General features: G+C 40.3%; 1 protein-coding gene across 8 annotated transcripts in view; it reads left to right on the plus strand.

Annotated features, from left to right (window-relative positions):
• The window catches only part of NCOA2 (nuclear receptor coactivator 2), a 191,221-nt gene that overhangs the window by 150,518 nt on the left and 18,707 nt on the right, over nt 1–21,996 (plus strand). For all 8 annotated transcript variants that reach the window (XM_072328564.1, XM_072328566.1, XM_072328561.1 and 5 more), the window contains 7 exons: nt 7,172–7,382; nt 10,687–10,896; nt 12,881–13,096; nt 13,687–13,816; nt 18,434–18,599; nt 20,201–20,479; nt 21,421–21,498. In XM_072328564.1, coding sequence (XP_072184665.1) covers nt 7,172–7,382; nt 10,687–10,896; nt 12,881–13,096; nt 13,687–13,816; nt 18,434–18,599; nt 20,201–20,479; nt 21,421–21,498 — 1,290 coding nt within the window. The remainder of the gene's footprint in view (nt 1–7,171; nt 7,383–10,686; nt 10,897–12,880; nt 13,097–13,686; nt 13,817–18,433; nt 18,600–20,200; nt 20,480–21,420; nt 21,499–21,996) is intronic.

The raw sequence follows: 21,996 nt of genomic DNA on the forward strand, positions 1-21,996 counted from the left end.
GCTAAGCTGGAAAGACTTGGATAATTGAGAAATTCACCACTAAACTGGTTAGAGTAAGCTATTGCAAAGATATCTAAATACTTGTATTTCTTAGCTCAGATCCTACATGTTGAAGTCAATGGTATTATCTCAGATAATACTGGATTGAAAGCATAGATCCTTCAATCCTTAGTGTTTGATACTGTACAAGAATTTAGGATTTAATGGTCACCAGAAAACTTACATCTGTGTAAGGAACTGAGTAGATCAAAATCACGACCTTCAGATGATTTACTCCCCAAAAATGAAAAGCTGTAAAGATTTAAAGTTTTCTCTTTCACGATATCTCTGAAGAAGACGAAAAATAGCTTAGCTGTGAACCCATTCACAAAGGGCAGTGTGCTATCTAAAGGGAAGATAGCAATCTAGTTTAAGCTAGTGCTATAAGCTTCTGTTAGGGTTTATGGGAAAAAAAAATAGAAAAATTACTTAGGAGAGAGCAGTGGGGAAGACAGTATAAAGCTTTCCTAATGTGTGTTTAAAATAGTGAAAGTAAGCTGCTGTCTAGCAGTGTTTCTGCTGACTAATGGTAGCCTGGACAGCTAGTTTAAATTCAGCTGCCTTGTCTTTGTGATTAAAGATAGGCAGGTTGAGTCTCACCCTAAATGCAAACATGTAACTGTAAGACTAACCTGAAAGAAAGAGGCCTCCATTTCTTCAAGTATTGCCCACCACAAGCGTTTGAAAATTGAGCTCCCAACACTGCAAACTCAATAACATGAGTAGTCTGTTCATTTTTTGTTTTTAGGCTTTGTGTTTCTGAGGTCGGGGGTGGGTTTGTTGGGGCTGGAGTGCAGACTGTAGATGTATTGCCTCGTCTTAATGTTTGAAGGTGGAGGTTCTCCCCCATGAGCAGAGGAGATGGAGGTGCAGGAAGGGCCAGGAGCTGGGCCCTGCTGGAGCTGTGATGAGGGCTGAAGTGCTGGGGCCTGCTTGGTGCTGAGGCAAAGAGAAGCCAAACCCACAGCAGCCATGTGCAGCTACTGGGTCATGACAGAGGGGCTTTTGTTGTTCATCCTGGTTTTAAATAGTTTCAAACCCTACTTAAAATGCAGTGCAACCTGGAGCTGAATAAACAAGAGAAATCCAGCATGGCTAGGAGAGGAAATGGTGGGGAATATAAAATAATGTAAGCATTTATCTAGCTGGAGGCCAGGCCTTTATACAAATAACCACTTTACTCCAATTATAAAATCACTGAAAATATTTAGCATCAAAAACTCTTCAGCTTTGGAAGACGGTCTCCCACAGGAAGTGCTCATTGCCTAAATTTAGATCAAAGCTGGAACTATTTAGTACAAGACTGGAACACAGATTCTTGTGCTAAATTCTTCCATTCTCCTGCGTCCTTTTCCCTGCCCCTACCCCCAACCCCCCCCTTCTTCCTCCCGTACATAAAAATTAGCCGTGCGCTTGTGTTACCTATTTTGCAGGTTTATTTAAAACTTCTCATCCCCAAGGAATGTTGTATTTTTAAGCAATTAGTCACTTGAGTATGCAGTTTTTTCTGGAAACTACCATGGAGCAGCACTGGGATGGCCTCTGCAAGGGGTGCTCGGGGGCAGAAGAGCCATTACATTTTCTCCTTTTGCTTTTGGTGTGACTTTCTGAGCAGGAAATGCTTTGAAGTGCGCCAGCAATCTAAAAATAGCAGTCTTCTAGGTAGCGTGTTTAAACATACACTTCTGTGGAGACCAGCAACTGACAGGAAACCTTTCTCAAATGGCAGAGTGTATTTCCAGGACCTCTGCACCTTTTTCCCTTCCTTGGTGTGATGAGGGTTATCGAGCTTTGTTAGGCTTGATTGCTGTTCCAGTTCAGGCCGCTGTGGGAGAGAGGATGAGAGAGAGACCTGCAGGACTGCTGCTGTTGAGTACGCAAGCACTTGTGCACAGGGAAAGCAGTGGGATTATAAATCTTGCAGCTACAGATTTGTTCCAGAGGTTGTCTCTCAGCAGTGAGCCAGCCCAGAGCACTCCCATAGGGCTGCTGTGATGGGACTTCACCCCTCATTCTCCTGCCCTGTGCTCCTCTGCTTCTGCTGTCTCTCAGGAAAATAGAGCATGCACTGCTGCTGCTCTGGAGCAGCCCATGATGAAGAATCAACATTTTCTAGCTACTTTCCTCCAAACAAAGTGAAACAAAACACAATGTAATGCCTGGGCTCTCCTTGCCCCTTAACGGTGGCAATAACTGGATCTCTTTCATCTGCTCCATCACTGACTTAGGAGACACTTGAGAAATCTGCTTTATATGATGCTGCTGTTCTTCATCAGCTCTGACAGAGACAGCTTGGAGGCAAATGAGAATGTACAGAAGCATTACAGAAACATCATGCACTGAATAATGTCATGTATTGCACTGCAATAGAAACATTTTGTTTTGTTGTTTTGCGCTGCAAAACTCTCATACAACTGGGTGTGGATTATGATGTTCATGTTACAGATAAAGATGCCAAGATGTAGGAACGTGACATGGCTTATCCTCTGAGAAAACACTTGGCATAGTATGGAGTGAAATTGTTATCTCTAGAAGTATTTGCCTGTTGTTTAGCCAGCAGACAGTATGCAGTCTGTTTGTCTGACAGGTACTTTGTAATGCTACTGTTCCCACCAGTGCTGTTCCAGAAATCTTCATATGCATGTACCTCTTTATCCCAAAATTCACATACTGCTCTGATGTCCCTCTCACGTCTTGTCTGCTATCCCCTTGCTTTACATGGAAACCAGTAATGGTCTGACACTAAACTATCTCCTCCACACACATCCCTGATCTTCCAAAAAAACAGTTTTCTTAGAGTCCGGAATCTATTAGATTAATGATAGATTTTGGTTTCATATCAAAATTCTACCAGAACCTTGGATTGGGAATTTCTGAATAGCTTTTAGTTAGATTTCCAGAAGTCTATTTCCAGAAGTTTGTAGTAGATTATCCTTATAATAAAACAGGGTGTCTAGCCAACGGTATGTTTACAGAAGTTAGCAGAGAGGAAGATACAATATTGATTCCAATTCTGACTTACGTTTTCCTCTTTTTATTCCTTTTATTTGTGGCTAGATTGAAGCAGTGATTTGTTGTTTTCTTTCTACTTCTTATGATCAAATGTTTGCCTGTGCCGAGGAGGTGGGTAGTGAGTTAAGCTGTAACTACACCTTCCTTCTATAACCATCAGGTTATGTCCACACCTAAAGCTATCCTGTGGTAAGCAAAAAGTCCCAGGTACCTTTGTCATATATGATTGTAAGGGAGTTTGGAATGCGGTCTCAGTGCCCGCAAGCTGTGGGCATTGCCCATGGTAAAAAAGAGCTCTCCAGAGAGTGCGGAGTTCAGGGCATTATCCAGTCTTAATCTGTGGAAAGATTCTCTCAGTGGAAACTAGGCTCTAACATGGCAGTATTTCTAAACCAAACTGCATGTTTAGGCGTTACTGTTTTAGTTGTACTAAAAGAATTCTGTTGATACTTGGACTTGCTTTGTGTGATGCTGGTAAGTACTTAGAAAACGGGTGCTTTTTCAAATGGGAAAAGGAATTTCTAAGCACAAACTAACGTATTCTAGGACGAAGTGTCTCAGTTCCATGGAGATGGATTTGTGTTGTTTAGAGGTATTAAAAATATATGCACAAGAACTTTCTTGTGATGCTTTGCTCTTTATCAGGAGATATATTTTTTTCTGTTTTTGATTCATGACAAATAATTGCTTTACAGGGAGTTTAGGGTGTGCCTTCTATTTACATAAAGTTCAATCTAGACCATTAACAAAATAAATATAGAGTATAAATAAAAGAAAGATCCCATGAAACTTACCAAGTAAATATTTTAACACTACTTTCTACACATATGGTGCCATTTGAGGGTGGGTCTGGAAAAACTTGGGCTAAGATCATAGCTAACACTATCTCGGTATTTTTGTAACTGTTGAGAACCCTCATCTCATCAAAAATTAAAAGTAAAATATTTGATATTGATCATGTTAAAGCCAAAGAGAAAGAAAGAGAGAAAGAAAAGAAAGGTTATGTTGTTAAAACAGATCTGTTGTATGTGGCCGCTTCCTGGGAGGAATTAAAGGCATTGTGAAGAGTGCAGTTTTCTGACACATTTGTATCGTATGTTCTTCTCAGTTTGTTAGGTTGGTGTTTTGTGGGATTTTTTAATGTCTGATATTTAACCAAAGTGCAGTAGCCACTATGTTTGGAAAAAAAGAGAGTAAGAAAAAAATCCAGCACAAATTCAAAGGAAAAAACTCTGCAACATGCAAAAATTTCTCTCACTGTTGTCTTAAATATGCTTAATAAGGGCCATATGTCTTAATTCCCCCAAGGAGTATTGAATCATCCTTTTATAATTCATGATACTCTACATCAGCCTCCTCTACCGGCTCTTGCAGTCTTCTTCCATCAGCTTTCCCAGTGCTCAAAATGCTGCTTCTGTAAACATTTCTTGACTGTCTCTTGCTTGGAGTGCCTTTTTGAATCTGCTTATCACCTGTCCTCATAATGATTTAGGTTTCTTCTAATGACATTCAATTCCTCTTGGCTCGACCTTTTCTGTTGCTATGCTGTGTCAACCAAACTGCCTGTACGAGCCTAGGAGGTAGCGAGGCAGCATGGGGATTTGTCAAGAGCAGGCAATGTCAGACCCATCTATTTTCCTTCAGTAACAGGGCAACAGGCTTTTTGGCTGAAGTGAAGCAGTGTATGCCGTGCATCTTGATTTTAGTAAGGCTTTTTGGCATTGTTACACTAGGCATTCTCGTAAGCTGAGGTGCATAGTCGAGATGAAACTACTGCGAGTGGATAGGAAGCTGCTTGGAAATCCTTACACACAAAGTAATTATTTAAGGATTCGCCCTCAAAGTAGGGGTACTGCAAGAATTTGAGCAGCAGCTATTCCATATTTCAATTAACATAAATGACCTGGTGCTAGAATGGAGGACACTCAGTAAGGCTGCATGTGATGCTTGAATGTCTGGAAATACTTTGGAGGACAGAATTCAATTTTATTTGAAAGCAGAAAATAATGTTGGCAAAACCTTGGGAGAATACTGAGGATGAATAAATGCTATTTATTACAATTAAGCAAGAATAATAGCACAGGCACACACAAAAAAAGAGATGGAGAGCAACCAAAGTGCTGCTCTGGACACTGCGCTGCAACAGGAATGTGAGTGAGCTGAAGGCAGATCATGGGAATATCAAGAGTGATAAGAAGTCTCAAAAATAGGTTATATGTTGAAGAAAATTGGAATGTCTGAGTTTGCATGAGTTTAGCCTAAAGCCCTAAAAGGCACAAAGCAGCTTTCAAATGTAGAAAAAAATTAGAAGAAGGCAGAAAAACGCAATTTGTTCTCCGGATTCAAAATACATCAGGAAGGAAGGGCCTAAATTCCAGTGGGGGAAGTTTTGTGTTGACACTGAGAAGAAGAAAAATACTTGAACGGTAAGGATGGTAGAGTGCTGAAAGAAATTCCCCGGGGAAGCTGTGGATTTTGTCACTGCCTTTCTTTAACAAGAGGTTATATCAACTTCTGTAGGCTATGGCATATACTGATTGTCTGCCTTGAGGCTTTACATTTCTTCCATCCCTAGTTCCAGATTCTGTGATTTTCTGCCACTTTGCCACTAACACCAGACCGCATACATGCTGTATTTTAACTGAGTAAACCCTTCCCTCTTTGCACTATATAGTTTGATCTGTAGGACTACAAGGTTATGTGGAAGGAGGAAAGTGTAATACCATGTTTATCTGCAGTAAGTGATCCAAAAAAGGTATTGAGAGATGTAACTTAGAGGCACTCTAGCTACCTTTGAGTAAAAGTGCTCAGCTGTCCAGGAGCAGGTTAACTGTGGTGGCAGGAGTTTAATTCAGCATTAGCACACTACTTCTTAGCTAGACCAAGCAGCTTGGTAGATAGTTGAAGGTATTTCAGCTCAGGTGCTTCTCTTCTACTTGCTGACCTCTGCAGCACAATCTCACTGTGAATAAGCAAACAAGCTCATGAGGTGGTGGGTGGACAAAAGCAAGAAGAATGGTATCTTGGTGTGTGTGTGTTTGTGGTGCTGTTGCTCTGTTCCCTTTCCATCTAGTCTGCTCCAGCTGTGTCCCTCTTCTGTGCTTGTAGATTCCTACAGAAGATACTGATGTAGGGGTGATTTTTGTTATAAATACTATCATAAAATGTTACCTGTGTAACTTGGAGGTAGCTGAGACTGTACTGCCTATTTGTAGCTATTACCCAACAGAGCTTTAAAAGTCTTTCCAATTTAAAGCAGGATTGGAAAAGTTAGAATTGTAATCCAACTATCAGTGAGCAGCTTTGAATTCTGAGTGTTTATAGAGAGAGAGGTCAGCAAAAGCAATCCTGGTGAAGAGTGACATTTAAGAAATACACGCGGGTCAGTATTTATGTTAGTGTAGGATGAACTCTATGTTTTTTGCCATCTTCATTTCATGTTAGGTTTCTATTGAATTGAGTGTAATTAGATTTCTTTCTTGCCGTAGAGAAGTTATTTTCACAGATCTGGAAAGCTGTGAGCAAAATAAATTCCTAATCTAGTAACTAGCTGACAGTTGTTAATTTATAGAGCTTCACCGAAGTGTCTATTTCTTGCCAGTTAAGTTCTATAAAGTTACTCACTGTTACGATTTTTAATGTAACAAAGAAAATACGCATGGGGAATTGTTTTAGCCATGGAGCAACTTTTCCATCATATGCTTTTAATCAAGTCATAAAGAGACTGGAAATACAGCTGTGCTGAAAGCAGTATTTGTTATACCTACATAAATCCCCATCATCATCACTGTGGGATCTCTCTCCCTGCCAAATTACACGTGCTGCCTGTACAGATCATGGCAAGAAGCCTCCTGGTTCCCATTGGCATGAGGTACATGTTGTATGGCTGTGTACATCCCACTGCCAGGGTTCTGAAGGGAGTGCCCGTGCTGCCTGCAGTGCCACGCTCCCCAAAGCAAGATGGGTGAGCCCCAGGCAGCCTGCACAGTCCCTTTTTGACAACTTGGCAAGCTTCCTTTGGGCTGCTTGGAGAAAACATACGAAGGCCCTGCCCTGTGGCACGAGCAGGGCACTGGGAGCAGGCGATTAGCAACGTGTGTTGTGTTTTCTCTGCTTGCAGCCAGGCAGCGAGTTGGATAACTTGGAGGAGATCCTGGATGACCTACAGAACAGCCAGCTACCGCAGCTTTTCCCAGAGAGCCGCCCAGGCGCGCCGGCAGGCTCGGTCGACAAGCAAGCCATCATCAATGACCTCATGCAGCTCACCAGTGACAGCAGCCCCGGCACGGCTGTGGCCACCCAGAAACCAGCAATGAGGATTTCACAGAGCAGTGAGTCCCGGTTGTGCATGGGCAGGGAAAGCAAGTGGAGCCTAAAGAGGGGCTGCCGTGCCTGTGGGCCTGCAGCAGGGGAGGAACGAGGCTGCTCCTCAGCCTTCCCTGGTGTTGTGTGATGGCGTAGCGCCATCTGCGGTCATCTTATTCTGAAACGCAGTAGGAGATTGCATCTCATTCACACAGCACACTTAAATCCTTTCTTAAGGAGATTTAAGGTGTGCTCTCCAAATAAACATGTCTGTTGGAAAGAACTACAATTAGGGTAATGCTGCTGCTGCTGCAGGGCTCCAGAGTACATGTGTTTTGCGCTGATGTCAGTTTCTCTTTCTCAACAGTTCTTTCCATAAACAGGACAAGTGAGGCTTTTTGAAGCATGTCAGAATATTTGATTAAGAGGAATACCTAAATTTGAGATGGAATTGTGGCTCCTAATTGAGTCATTTCCAGCTGACTGTTGCCCTTAACTCTATCAATTAATCATGATTGAAATGTTGGTATGCCGCCATAAAATAGTGGAAAGCAAGCAAGCAAAGAAGCGGTTTTATCAGCTATGAATGCTGAAGAAAATATACAGAGTTGTTTCATTTTTTTCCCCTGTTGTCTCGGACAGCAGCATTTGTTCAGCTTAAATGTATACTGGAGGGCTTTTTTTATAAAATGCAATTTAGATCAAATTCTTAATTAAATGTAGCCATTCTGACTATATCTTTTTAATATATACAATAATTTGACAAGGAAGCTTTCAAGGTCAAGTTGGATTGGGCCTGGACAGCTTGATCTATTGGGTGATGACCCTGCCCACAGCAGAGGTTTGGAGCTCTTTAAAGTTCCTTTCTACCTAAGCCATTCTATGATTCTATGAAATTTAGTTCTTAGAAATGTTCGAGTAGTTATTGATGTTTAAATTTACATTAAAGCCAGTGCAGATCTTTACAGTACAATTTATTGAAACTGATTGCAATTACAGGAGTACTAACAGCAGTAGTATCTGCCAGGAAAAAATCTCCATGCATCGGAAATCTTCAATATATTCTTTCTGAAGCGTGGTCTCTCTTGGCTCCTTTTGGCTTCCCAAAGTTAAGCCTTTGCTTCAGCTTATAAGTGTTCAGGACCAGTCTAGTTGGGCTCAAAGTCCCATCCAACCTGTTACGTATATATGTAGACTATATATCTATACATGCACAATATAATATAGTATACTGCTTGAAATTGTTTTCCTTTTTGGCCTACAAATACAGTACTATTCACCCTGTTTCTAGGTACTACATACCACAAGGGGACTTTGCAATCATTTCCATATCTTTGACTTTTAATCTGCTTTCAAAACTATTGGAAGTGTAGTAAAAGTGTGATTATCAATGGGGGTATCTTGGAGGGTAACAGCGATTTTGAAAAAGAAGCATCCTGTTTACTATGTAAACTGAAAACCTATTTTTTCCCCTTCTAGCTCAGTCTTGTGTTTGTGCCTAATTCTCCCAGGGATTTTCTGCCTTATTTTCAGTAGAAGAGCATACAGAAAACAGGTGCACAGGAGCAACGAGTGGCTTTTTGTGTGCTCACAGAAAATCAATGTAAAATGAATGTCAAATCATACACAATTTCAAATTATGCTTTTTTCCCCAAAGAAATAACCTGCTTTCATCTTTTTTTTTTAAGTTCCACATGAAAATACTTCAAATAATTTGACCTGTTAGAAATATATATTTTTTAACTGCTGAGCACTGCTAGATTTGCTAAATTCTTACAGTTTGTTGCTTCTTCAGTCCCATCCAAACCTAAAGCAGAATGTGTGATCAGAGCACTGTCACATCTGTGTTGCTCTTAATATGGTGGATTTCCAGCTTTCCCCTTGTAGCATCAGGGATTGCTTGCAGTTATGCATATACTAGCTTATTAATCTATGTGATCTTTCAGACTTATAGGGAAGACTGTTCTGAAATCATCAATAGTGATAAGTTTTGGGTCAATCCAAGACTTTATGGTGTCATTTTTGTCTCTTAAGTTAACTTATTTGCTTGTCTGGACAGACAGTGAAAACAAAAGTGTGACCTCATGGTTAGGAAATAGGTGTCTGTGATGTAATTTATTCCTTCCACACAAATTCACCTAACAGAAAATTTACACTTGCAGAGAGAATTCATATAACCAGGCTTCACAAAGTAGGAAGAAAAGTCAGAGACCTTTCTGATATGTTTCTGTACATATAAGAAGGAGATTGTTAAACCTCATCTAAGTTCTCAGATTCGAAACTAACATTATTTTTATCTAAAATAAGAAAGAACTTCTTTGAATTCTTCCTTATGTAGTGAATTGTAAAATGTAGAAGTTGCCGTCAGGATGCTATTAAATCAGAAAGTCTTTTAGGGAAGTCTATCAGAAATTACTGCAAATAATCTTTTTACACAAATGGTTAATGTCTATGTGGGTTTTTTATGTGATTGGGAACAAAGTCATGCAGACACGTGGTTCATGTTTGGCTCGTGTTTGAAAACTACTTGTGCATGCAGGAGACAGTTTCATGCATGTGAACGCTGAGCAGCTGGCCCAAATACTTGCCAACCAAGGAACTCTGAAGTTCACTTTTGTTAGACAGCCTGCAGTTTTCTTTGCGGATGCTGATTTTAAAAGCACAGGACAACTCAGTAGAAGAAAACAGTTATAGAAAGATGACAGTAATCATCAAACACAGTTCTGTTTTCCAGAATATTGTGGTGATATGGCTCTAAATCTGGACAGTTTATTCATTGTTGCCAAATCATGAAAGTATTTATTAATGACAAAAATAAAATAAAATAAAATAAAATAGGAAGGAGACGTGGAGATGGAGCTACAGGATCAGATAAAGACTCGATCTGTCCTTAATTTTGGTAATTTCTTCAAGGACACAGCTCATGCTGGAAAAATTTCAAGACAGATAATTCCTAACAGTCTGCCTCAGGGTGACGTCTGCCCATGATTACAGTCCTACTAGGTGTAAGATCAGCTGTGGCAGTAGTATGCACATCGCATCATGGTATGTTTTGCTGCAGCAGCCCTCTAAGTTAAATTGTATCACCTAAGGTTTTATAAAAGGTAAGTCATATCTGTTTCAGTATCAGAATGTTCCATTTTGAAATTTACATGAAAATGTCAAGGAGGGATGTCTCTCAGACAGATGGAATGGGTAAATGAAGCAGCATTAAATAGCTCAGCCCAGAGCTCTGAGTGTGTTTGGGGTTGTTTTGGTTTTTTTCTTTTTCTTTTTTTAACAAGTTTCCATTCTTGTAACTTTGCTTTTTTGTTTGCTCCTCCTGTGTAGCTTTTAATAACCCACGAGCAGGGCAACTGGGCAGGTTATTACCAAACCAGAATCTACCACTTGACATCACACTGCAGAACCCAACAGGTGCAGGAGCCTTCCCACCCATAAGGACAAGTAGCCCATATTCAGTGATACCTCAGCCAGGACTGATGGGCAGGAATGAAGGGATGATAGGAAGTCAAGGAGCTTTAGGAAACAGTAGCACAGGTAAGAACACTTTCCATTTGTTTTAATGTACTTGATTCACAGACTCATTACATATAGCCTAATGCATGACAGATTACATGTTGCTTAATGCTGAGGTTATTAACAAATTCAGAATGCTGGTATCCAAACAGTCTGGAAAAAGAAAAACAAAATGTGTTCAGTGTGGTGTTACATATTGGCATACCTATTTTGAACTTTCTGCTTATTTTTAGGCATGTTCTTTGCACTCTGCTTTTCACTTCCTTTAAAACTTCTACATGCATGTATAGTATTGGCAGTTAGAGTCTGTTCACATTGTTCCAGGTTCAGCTGAAGCTTATGTAAAAATCAAATCTTTCTGCCCCAAGAAAGTAAATAAATGAATAATTCCACTTTTTACGAGTGCTCTTTTCAAAACAAAATTGTAGACATTATTATTGCTCTTCTGGGATGTTTCTCTACAGACCCTGCAATTGCCCTTAGTTATCTTTTACTTATTAATGTTAGTTCTCAGTTTAAATTGAAGAGTAGCTAAAGCTTTCATCGTTTTCTGAAACATGAGACCTTGTAATGTATTGCTGTTTGTTGCGTACCGATTTCTTCACATTGCTTTAATATAGTATAAAGACACTAAAAGCTGTTTCACTGGAAAAGTCAGTCTGATTGACTTACTTCAACTAATATATAGGCCAAGACTGTACAAGTGTGAAACAACTGCTAAGAGAACTGAATAAATACGTATTTCATTTCATCTGGCTATTCATTGCCAAAATTTGCATCACTACTAAAAGAGACATACTGACAGATTCTGATATAAATTATTTGAGTAGATGAGAGGTCAGCTTGTAGTCTTTCAAGTGTCCTGTTACTTTCACCTTCTGTATACATATTTGAGGATGTTATTCATCTTATGTATACAAGTTAGAGAGTATTATCTGTGTTCCTGCCATTTGCTTCAGCACACCACATATTTCAGCTGATAGAATGTGAACACAAGCAGAACAAACCTGAGGATGCAGTACTGAAGCAAATTTTGCTCAGCAGATGAAACAGTGACCCTCTTCAGAGGGTTCTTCTCCTTGGTTATACATCACCAAATAATCAAACAAATGAGTTGCAGTTATAAGGTTGGCATTTAGCATTCATTTAAGGATGCTGCAAAGTACAGCTGGATGGAGAAATATTCCTGTCTGAAATCCGTATTTTATCTGCCCTCTAGACTGCATAAAATTGAAATGTACAAACCGTATGAACATACTGATTTAAGTGTGATTTTTGTTGTTCTGCTTTCTTGTGTGTCTGTGCTGTGTTGGCTTGGTTTTTTTTACTGCTGTCAGTGTGTAGTGTTCTGTATATTCCAAGTGTAAATAAACCATATCAGTTGTTTACAGTAGATGTAGGAGGACTTCCCCTAAAATAACGGTAATGAACTTCAGCATCTATCGGAAAGTTCCTGTGAGTAATTTCCCTGCACTGTATATTGGTTCAAGATTATCTTGGGTAAGCCTTGGAGCTAAGAAGGCTATATACTGTGAATTAAAGGACTTGCCAAAAGATGTTTGCAGAATGCAAATTTGAATTTAATCCTTACAATTTGCAAGCGTGTGTAGCGATAACATGTCATTACTCAAATCTTCATTCTCACTTAGCACTTGGAAAGTAAAGCAGACACACATCAGCAAACGTGATTCATTTCCTGAGGAAGGAAGTCAGTGCTATCCACACACCCTCAGCACCTGTTGCAGACTACATGTGGGAACACTTAGTCTTAACAGTGTTTCAGAAATGATAAAAGGATCTTCCTCATGTAAGGTGCATAATAATCTCCACTGCCTTGACTAAGCAGTGATCGGCATCTTTCTGTAGCCTCGCACATCTGGACAGGCAGTTGTGTTACAATGCGATTTGAGTGAAACTGCTGCATTTTCATCTCTAAAAATGTAGCTCATCAGCCAGCTGCCCTGAGTCATGCTCTTCCACCTGACTCTGCCCAACTTTTGTGCAGGAATGATCAGTGGTAGTGCCCCGCGACCTGCTATGTCATCTGGAGAGTGGGGAAGCCAGGCTTCTGCTGTGAGGGTGACATGCGCGCCCACCGCCAGCGCCATGAACAGGCCAGTGCAGGCAGGCCTGATCCGCAATCCCACAGCCAGCATCCCCTTGAGACCTAGCAACCAGCCTGGCCCGAGGCAGATGCTTCCATCTCAGGTCATGAATATGGGTAAGTGTGCAGAGTTGTGCCTTTCCATGCTGGGTTGACAAGGGTGAAAGCAGCAAAATGTCTCACCGCAGTTCTAGATTTGATGAGAACTGCATTCCACAGTGAAAGCTTCCTGTGGGAGCAGGAAGGAAAGTGTGTAAAATGTTAAGTTTTAACACTTGTTAATAACAACTCCAGATTCTCTTTAGCTTCTTAATGATATGGATTTCCTAAGAGAGAGGATGTGAATTTTGAAAACATTTTTAAAGTGGATATGCTGTGAACATTGTCATTGTACTTGGCCAATTCCAAAGCAAGTACACTGCTCTCATGATGCTGACTTTGTATACTACCTTTTAAAATACTTTTCTTGCTGGTATTTTACATCTGTGATGTCATATTTGCTGTTTTATGGTTGCAAACCCTGTGATGGTAATTACATCATTTGCTCAAATTTTCAAAGTGGTATTTAACGAAAAGTAATGATGCTTCAAAGTGTAATGTTACTAGAGTCTTAATGCTTGTACTGCTTTTACTGCAATATCAATGATTCAATGGAAAGGATTATCATGAAAGTAGAAAAATCTGTGTGGTTGTTTTTTCTTGACTAGGGCCGTCTGAATTGGAGATGAACATTGGAGGACCTCAGTATAGCCAACAGCAGGCTCCTCCAAATCAGACTGCACCATGGCCAGACAGCATCTTGCCTATAGACCAGGCAACTTTTGGTGGTCAGAACAGGTAAGTCTTAGTAACACATCAAAGCATGCAGAGTTTTAACAGGCCAGAGTTGTTTATGCCTCATGGAAACAGCATCCTGTGTCTCTCCACAGGTATATCTGTGTAATGCTTGTAGTGTTTCATGCTCATGAAATGTACACATAGTGCAGTGACACTTGCAAATGCTTTCTTTGCCATTTAAAGGGCTGGAGAAATTATGAGTTTTGTATCACAGCAAATGCTGCCAGTGCTTCAGGTAGTTGCATCAATTTCACTTTTCAAATATGAATATGAGCATAATTCTATCTACTTTTAGCAATGTTCTTGTTAGTGGTGCATAATACTGTTAAGGACGTGGATCATTCCGAAAATTACTTTCACCAGTGACCAAAGTGACCTCTGTAGCTGTTGCCACGGCTGAAACACACCACCCACTGCCTCACTGTGCTCACATCCACTGTTGGTCTCCACAAATGTTCAACAAGCATCAGTGAATGTCAGTAGGTGCCATTTTTTCCATATGGTGAAGGAATTCAGTTCCACATCATTGCTCCATACACACTTCCATGTCAGATGCCATTGTGTCAGACTGTCCCTCTGCTTCCATCTGCCACATGGCAATAACATGTAACAGAATACCGGTGGGAAGGTTCTATTTCCACTGCCATACCACCAACATTCATCTCTGATGTTGTGGGCCAACATATTAAAGTAGGAACCATTACTTTCAACACAGTACTCGTACAAGGAAAATACTTAAAACTAAAAGCAGGAAAATGCCACTTTAAATAAAAAAGCCTTTGTATTTACAACATGGCTGTCTTCTCCTGTTGTTGAGCAGTGAGTTTAGTAGTGCAGGACTTTGTCATCATCTCTTCTGTTTGTTCCTTTTTAATTGATCTAAATCCTGTAAAAGTGAAGAAAGACGAAGTGAAGGGGAGGCTGCCTCACCTTGAGGTTAGCTCCTCCTCAGGTAATCAAAACCAACATTGGATCACAGCTTATATTAACTCTCATATAAAAAAGCTGTTTATTTTTTATGCCTTTAAAATAATGTCATAACTATGAGAAGCAGTTTCCACTTGCTTAAAAAGACCTGTATGTCTTCCCCAAAAAGCTTACAGCTTAAATTAGAGAGGTGTGGACTATATAAGTGGTGCAAAATGGACAGACAAAGGAGAAATATTGAGATATTTTGAACTGTGTGAGTAAGAATATCCAGTAGCAGATGGGAGGAGGACAGAAAAGGAAATGAAGAGGAAGCAATTGGAAAAAAAAAAGTGTGTGAAGAAAGTTGAATCTTCCGACTGCATTATCTTAATTCTCATTACAAAAGCGTGTCCTACAATATTATATGTAACTTTAACATTGTGGCATATTCTCTGCTACTTTTCTACTTCTTCACATTTTTCAAAATGCGTCCTGGTGCTAATTCTCCCCCTGATGGGATGCACATATACCAAAATACTGCTGACATAACTTACCACTTTATTAATGATACCATAACATAAAATACAGGGCCCCAGAAGTTGGTCAGCAAGCCAGGGAGATAATTCTCCAGTTTTGTCATAGCTAGAGATGGTGGGGAAAAAAATAATCCTGTCACATTGCGTCTGAAAGTATTTTGACGATCTAGACCAGAACAGAAGTGATGAATTGTTTGGTGCTGTCACTTTGTTTTATATTAAGCCCTGGGATTTTCATTTTTATGATCTAATTGTTTGCATGACTGTTAAATCATGTATCTCTTTACAAAGTCAAAACGTGAGTAAAAATAATTACTTGAGACAGAAGTTAAACACTGTCATTCTGGTATATAAAAGAAACTGGGAAAAAAGTAATTATTCATTAATGTGAAGAATTTAACAAATGTTTTAAACTTTTTCTTACCGTATCTTATTTATGCCCATTTACAGTTTGAGTGAGGTTGTTTTTTCTAGCCCCGTGGATTGATTGTTTTTCCTGCTCATATTTTTAAGTCAACTTTAAAGTTTGCAAGCAATTTATTTGGAAGATCTTTGCTGATTTATAACGCGATCTTGAGAGTTGAAACTTTTTTGTGTATGAGATTGATTAATGCTTTTGCAGTGTGTTAAAGATAGGGCATATGCGTACACATTTAGTTTTCCTGTTTACTGTCCTTCAGGGTGTTTTTAGGTGTGTAGCCCAGTGATGCATCTCTTCTCTTCTACTCAGCTTTGACATAGAGAGTAGACCTTTGTGACAACCATATATGTTAAAAGCAAAGCCTTTGACATGGTCCCTCACCACATCCTTCTCTCTAAATTGGAGAGGTGTGGATTTGAAGGATGGACTAGGTATTGGCTGGCTGGACGCAGCCAAAGGGTTGTGACTAATGATTCTGTGTCAGGGTGGAGGCTGGTCATGAGTGGTGTCCCTCAGGGATCGGTCTTGAGACTGGTGCATCTTCATCAGTGAGTGACACAGACAATGGCATCAAGTGCACCCTCCTCACGGATGCAGATGACACCAACCTAAGCGGTGCAGTTGACACATTGTAAGGATGGGAAGCCATCCAGAGGAACCTGGACAGGCTGAAGAAGTGGGCCCATGAAAACCTAATGAGATTCAGGGTGCTGCACTTGGGTCGGGGTGATCCCATGCATTTATAAAAACTGGGGGTAGGTGTCCTTGAGAGCAGTCCTGGTGGGCGAGAAGCTGGACATGAGCCAGCAGTGTGCACATGCAGCCTGGAAGGCCAACTGTGTTCTGGGCTGCATTAAGAAAAGGGGGGGCAGCAGGGACAGGGAGGTGATTGTCTGCCTCTACTTGGCTCTTGTGAGGTCCCATCTGGAGTACTGCATCCAGGCCTGGAGCCCCCAGTACAGGAAGGAAGTAGAGCTCTGGGAATGGGTCCACAGGAGAGCCACTAAGATGATCAGAGGGATGGAGAACCTCTCCTATGAGGAAAGATTGAGGGAACTGGGCTTATTTAGCTTGGAGAAGAGAAGGCTCTAGGGAGTCCTCATTGTGGCCTTCCAATACATGAAGGTAGCATACAAACAGGAAGAGGAACAGCAGTTTACAAGGGTGGATAGTGATAGGACAGGGGTGAATGGTTTTAAACTAAGACAGCGGAGGTTTAGGTTAGATATTAGGAGGAAGTTTTTCACACAGAGGGTGGTGACGCACTGGAACAGGTTGCCCAAGGAGGTTGTGGATGCCCCATCCCTGGAGGCATTCAAGGCCAAGCTGGATGTGGCTCTGGGAAGCCTGGTCTGGTGGTTGGCAATCCTGCACATAGCAGGGGATTGAAACTAGATGTTCATCTTGGTCCTTTTCAGCCCAGACCATTCTATGATTCTATGATTTATCTCATTATGGAAACTAACTACACAATCATGGTCTTCTTTTTTGTTTTACCAAATAAGCATGCGAAAAGGCTTCTCATATAGCGTTTTTTTCTCCCTCCATATATAGAATCATAGAATCGTAGAATTACCCAGGTTGGAAAAGACCTTGAAGATCATCAAGTCCAACCGCAGCCTAACCAGTACCCTAAAAACCCTCCACTAAATCATATCCCTGAGTACCACATCCAAACGGCTCTTAAACACATTCAGGGATGGCGATTCAACCACCTCCCTGAATACACCTGGTGACACCTTTTGTCTTCTCTTGAGTAATTACTTTGGGTGGGATTCTACCATGATGTGCTCATAGTAGCTACTCACAGAATGCTTTTATCTTAATATTTGCTGTTTTAATCTTGTAGCATTGTGTGTGATGTAGAAGCCCTACAGTATGTGAACAGTGCAAAGCAAAAACATGTCATTTGTTTGCAGCTAATGTGTAATTTCAGATTTAGTTTATTTCTCAGTAAGTTTCCTCCTTTAGGTTGTGAATAAATATTTATTCTGTCTTTGTAAGTGTGTGTATGCTTTGCATACAAATCCAGGAGTGAGGTAGGTAGGATTTGTAGGGCTACATCAGCCTGGCAGTATCCAAATTCTTGCTGATGCTCTTCTGAGGCATATAGCCAAGTAGATAAACTTGTACCCAAGTGTGCAATTCCGTAGGATATGCAGAGTTATTACAGTGTTTTACTGCAAACAAAAAGGCAAATGTATTTTTCTTCCTGCTTCTGGCCAGCTCTTCCAGCTGCTCAGTTTGTACACATTCAGGCAATCTTTGGACCCTTCCATGACTCTTCAGTTTGCTTAGCATGTTAGAAAAACAGTTAAGAGTAACTATGGAAATGAATTTTTTCTCTACTCATGGCTGTAAACTTGATGAAATATTTAAAATTCAAGGTTACAGTTACCTGAAGATAAATTTAATTAGCTTTCCGTGTTCAGTGATTGCGTTCTATACTGACTTCTATGCCTCTCTGCCGATATGCTTCTCTCTGTAGTAAGCAGTCAGCAGTCGGGTGCACTGGGTGTGCTTGCTTGTTGAATGTGCAGTGCTTGAAGGGTCTTGACAGGCATTAATCACTCTATTTAGCTATTTCTTTGGGAGGCTGAACTTTCATCCAGAATAGGTTTCCAGACAAAATTGACAGCTATTGAAGTAATCTCTGTCTCCACTTGTTAGTTCAGTTTGACTACTAACCCTCTGACACTACTTCTCAGCCTTCAGTAGCTGTTTACCAACGCAGTGTTCATGTTTTCACAGGCAACCGTTTGGCAGCTCACCAGATGATCTCTTGTGTAATCATCCTTCATCAGAATCACCAAGTGATGAAGGTGCTCTCCTGGATCAGCTTTATATGGCATTAAGAAATTTTGATGGCTTAGAAGAAATCGACAGAGCTCTGGGAATACCAGAACTCGTTAGCCAGGTATAGTGGGATCTGCATTACATGCATTAGATAGTGTGGTTAAAGAATAGATTAAGATGGAGGTAAAATGTGTGTTGCAGAAGGGAGTTACTTCTTACCAGCTAAGATGAAGTTGTATATTTTAGTGGAAGCTGGTCTAAGAGATTGCTGTCACCTGAAAAGCTTACTTCAGCCCCAGCTTTAATTCCCAGCATCTCCCATGCAGCCCTTGCCCAGTTCTTCTGACATTTGCTGTGCCCATTTGCTTTATAAAGCTAAATTGACCCAAACTGAAAAATCAAAGGCTTTTGCTTACATTTTGCTAGCTTTCATTTGGTTCTGGTCCATTTCAGTTCTATATAGAGCAAAAAATATGTATCCAATAAACAACAACAGAAAAACTAGCTTTTGAAGAAAAGATGGTACTTGATGATTCTGATATCAAAATTGTATTTCTGAAACAACCATATGTGCCTCTATGATGATTTCATATTCTCAGACAAGGCTAGAACATCCATTTCACTTTGTAGAGTTCATTAGCAGCCTGGTGATAACTTCTGACTATCTCTGTTGTTTTATATACTACTTTTATCTCTCCACATCCATGCACTATGTGTAACTATGAAATAGGACTGATGAAATCTTGCTTTGGACACGTGAAAACCATTCCCAAAATTGACTTGGTGCAACACAGAGCTCAGTGAAGTGTAATTTATTGGTGAACTTCAGTTTTGCATTGTGAAATTTCTATGCAGTTTTATATAACTTTTGTAATAGAGCAACCCCAAAATGTTTTATTTCAAACTCTGCCTTAAATATATTTGTGTATAATGAATATCTTAGTAAAAATGGCTAAAGAGTTTTACACATAACACAACCGTTACATTTTAGAATATGTTATTTTTTAAATATCCATCACACGTCTTAGAAAAGCGTAAAATCTTTATTTCATGAGGGCAGTGAGATTTAGATTAACCCAATTTCCAAGGACAGTGTGGAATAAGCTATAAAATTATTCCGGCAAGAACAAATATTATCTAGAATAGTGTTTAGAGTTGTGTTTGCTTTTTATGCTAATGGGTAATCAGTTTGAAAGAATAAGGCACTTTATTCCCATTAGCTTCAGTAGTAGTTTTAGGCGTCTTTATTTCAAGTTGTTATTTTGTCTAAAGATACTGATCAAAATCTACTTTCTCATCCTTATTCATTAGTAATGTCTTTGAATTTGTCTCTGATTCAGTGGTAAAAATACCCCACCATTGCTTTATTTACAGATTTTATTACAAAATCTGTCATTTCAAGCTTTTATTCATTAACATAATGATAAAGTTATTATGCTGAAAACATTACAAAGACTGCAAGTCATTGTTTTAAAAGCAGAAGAGAAAAGATGGGCAGAATTTGTCTTCATGGAAACATGTTGTAACACCAAAATGCAATTATATTTGTTTTATCAGAAAAAAGAAATGCAATAATAATACAAAGAGAAAAGGTTTTACATAATTTGCTATGTAAAAGTGTTCATATGCTGGAAGGGTGTTCTCACAGGTGGTATTAATCTCAGACAGTCGTGTGGAAACCATGTCCCACCAACTGCTTATGTCATCCCCATATTTCTGCAGAGCCAGGCTGTGGACCCAGAGACTTTCCCTGGCCAGGACTCAAGCATGCTGTTGGAACAGAAGGCTCAAGTTTTCTCCCAGCAGTACACAGCTCAGGCTCAGATGGCTCAGGGCAGCTACGCGCCCATGCAGGACCCCAGCTTCCACGCCATGGGGCAGCGCCCTGGCTACGCCGCCCTGCGCATGCAGCCCCGGCCTGGCCTACGGCCCGCCAGTATCATCCAGAGCCAGCCCAACCAGCTGCGGCTCCAGCTGCAGCACCGTCTCCAGGCACAGCAGGTATGGCACAAACCTCACTGTGTCAGCCCACTTGGGCTGCCCTGCATGTGTGCTTAGCAAACTCTAGTTTCACTTCTAAACGAAAGCCATAATGAGGTTTTCTGGAACAGCACCTTTCACGTTCTCAGTTTTTGATCTTTTCTTGCAGCTTTCCCATATCCTTTCCATAATATCGCACAAAACTGTGCCCAGTTTTTAAGCCTGGGGCTTGCTAATTCCTTGAGCAAGGCCATAGTGGAGCCTTTTCTTGCACAGGTCTGCTTCTGTTTGTTATATCTTGACTCAGGTTGGAGATTGGGAAAAATTTAATATCAGAAAGAGGGGTGAGGCAGTGGCACGGGCTGCCCAGGGAGGTGGTGGAGTCACCATCTCTGGAGTTGTTCAAGAACCATGAAGATGTGGCTCTGAGGGACATGGGATAGTGGGCAAAGTGGTGCTGGGTTGTTGGTTGAACTGGATGATTTTAGTGGTCTTTTCAAACCTTAATCATTCTATTCTATGAATCTTCCAGTAATCTGCATTATTTTTTATTGCATCCTAAGATATTACCTACCTACCTCCTTTTTTCTTCTTTTTTTTTTTTCTTGGTCTACTTTAGGATTGTTTTAAAATGTATAAGTTCATAGTGTTATTTAAAAGATATATTGATATTGGAGAAAGAAAGATTGTTCATTCCTGCCTTTAAACATCAGGATAGGGTCTGATTTGGTGTCAGCATCAAGAGTCCAGTCTGAAACTCAAACACAATTGGAACTTTGGAGACTGTATTAGTGTTGTTATTTGTATAGTCTATGAATAACAGGACTTGAGCAGGAAAACTAGTTTCTGCTGGCATCTGCACAACTGGGTCCTCAAACCCTTGAGCCTACTGATTGAGAAAAAGATACATATAAAATTTCCCTTTTCTTTTTATCCTACTAAGAACTATTTTTACCCTTTAGAATCGGCAGCCACTGATAAATCAGATCAGCAATGTCTCCAACATGAACCTGTCTTTGAGACCCGGGGTGCCAACGCAGGTGAGGAAAACAGTACTACAAAACAGATCCCTGTATTTTCCCGTTTCCTGTTAAAATTAATCTAAGCTACAGTATTGTGATCACCACAAATGTTGAAGCTTGAAAGTATAATAATGCAGTCTAAATGATATTTTACTGTCTTACTGGTATTTCCTTGTTGTTTTATTTCTGAGAGTCCCATATTTACCCAAGCTGGATAGATATTTACTAGATTTAGATATGACTGCATTTTTAACTAGACTTCTTATTTCCTAAAGCTGTGTTTTTTTTATAATAAGCCCTCTTTGCAATTAGAAATTGCTGCAGTATTAAAGGCCGTTATTATTTCTGTTGATGACTCTTGCACTGTTGGAAATCTTTCCCAGCAGAAGCATTAGCAAGGTGATTTTCTCCCATTTGATGTTAGGTGTGTGGTGGGGAGGAGGAAAGAGACGGGATCTCCCTGACTGCTCCAGTGGTGTTGCCTTTGCAGGGGCTGTTAACAGGTAGCGGTGCTTT

The sequence above is a fragment of the Excalfactoria chinensis genome, chromosome 2 (genome assembly GCF_039878825.1).
Source record: "Excalfactoria chinensis isolate bCotChi1 chromosome 2, bCotChi1.hap2, whole genome shotgun sequence".
In the NCBI taxonomy this organism is placed as follows: Eukaryota; Metazoa; Chordata; class Aves; order Galliformes; family Phasianidae; genus Excalfactoria; species Excalfactoria chinensis.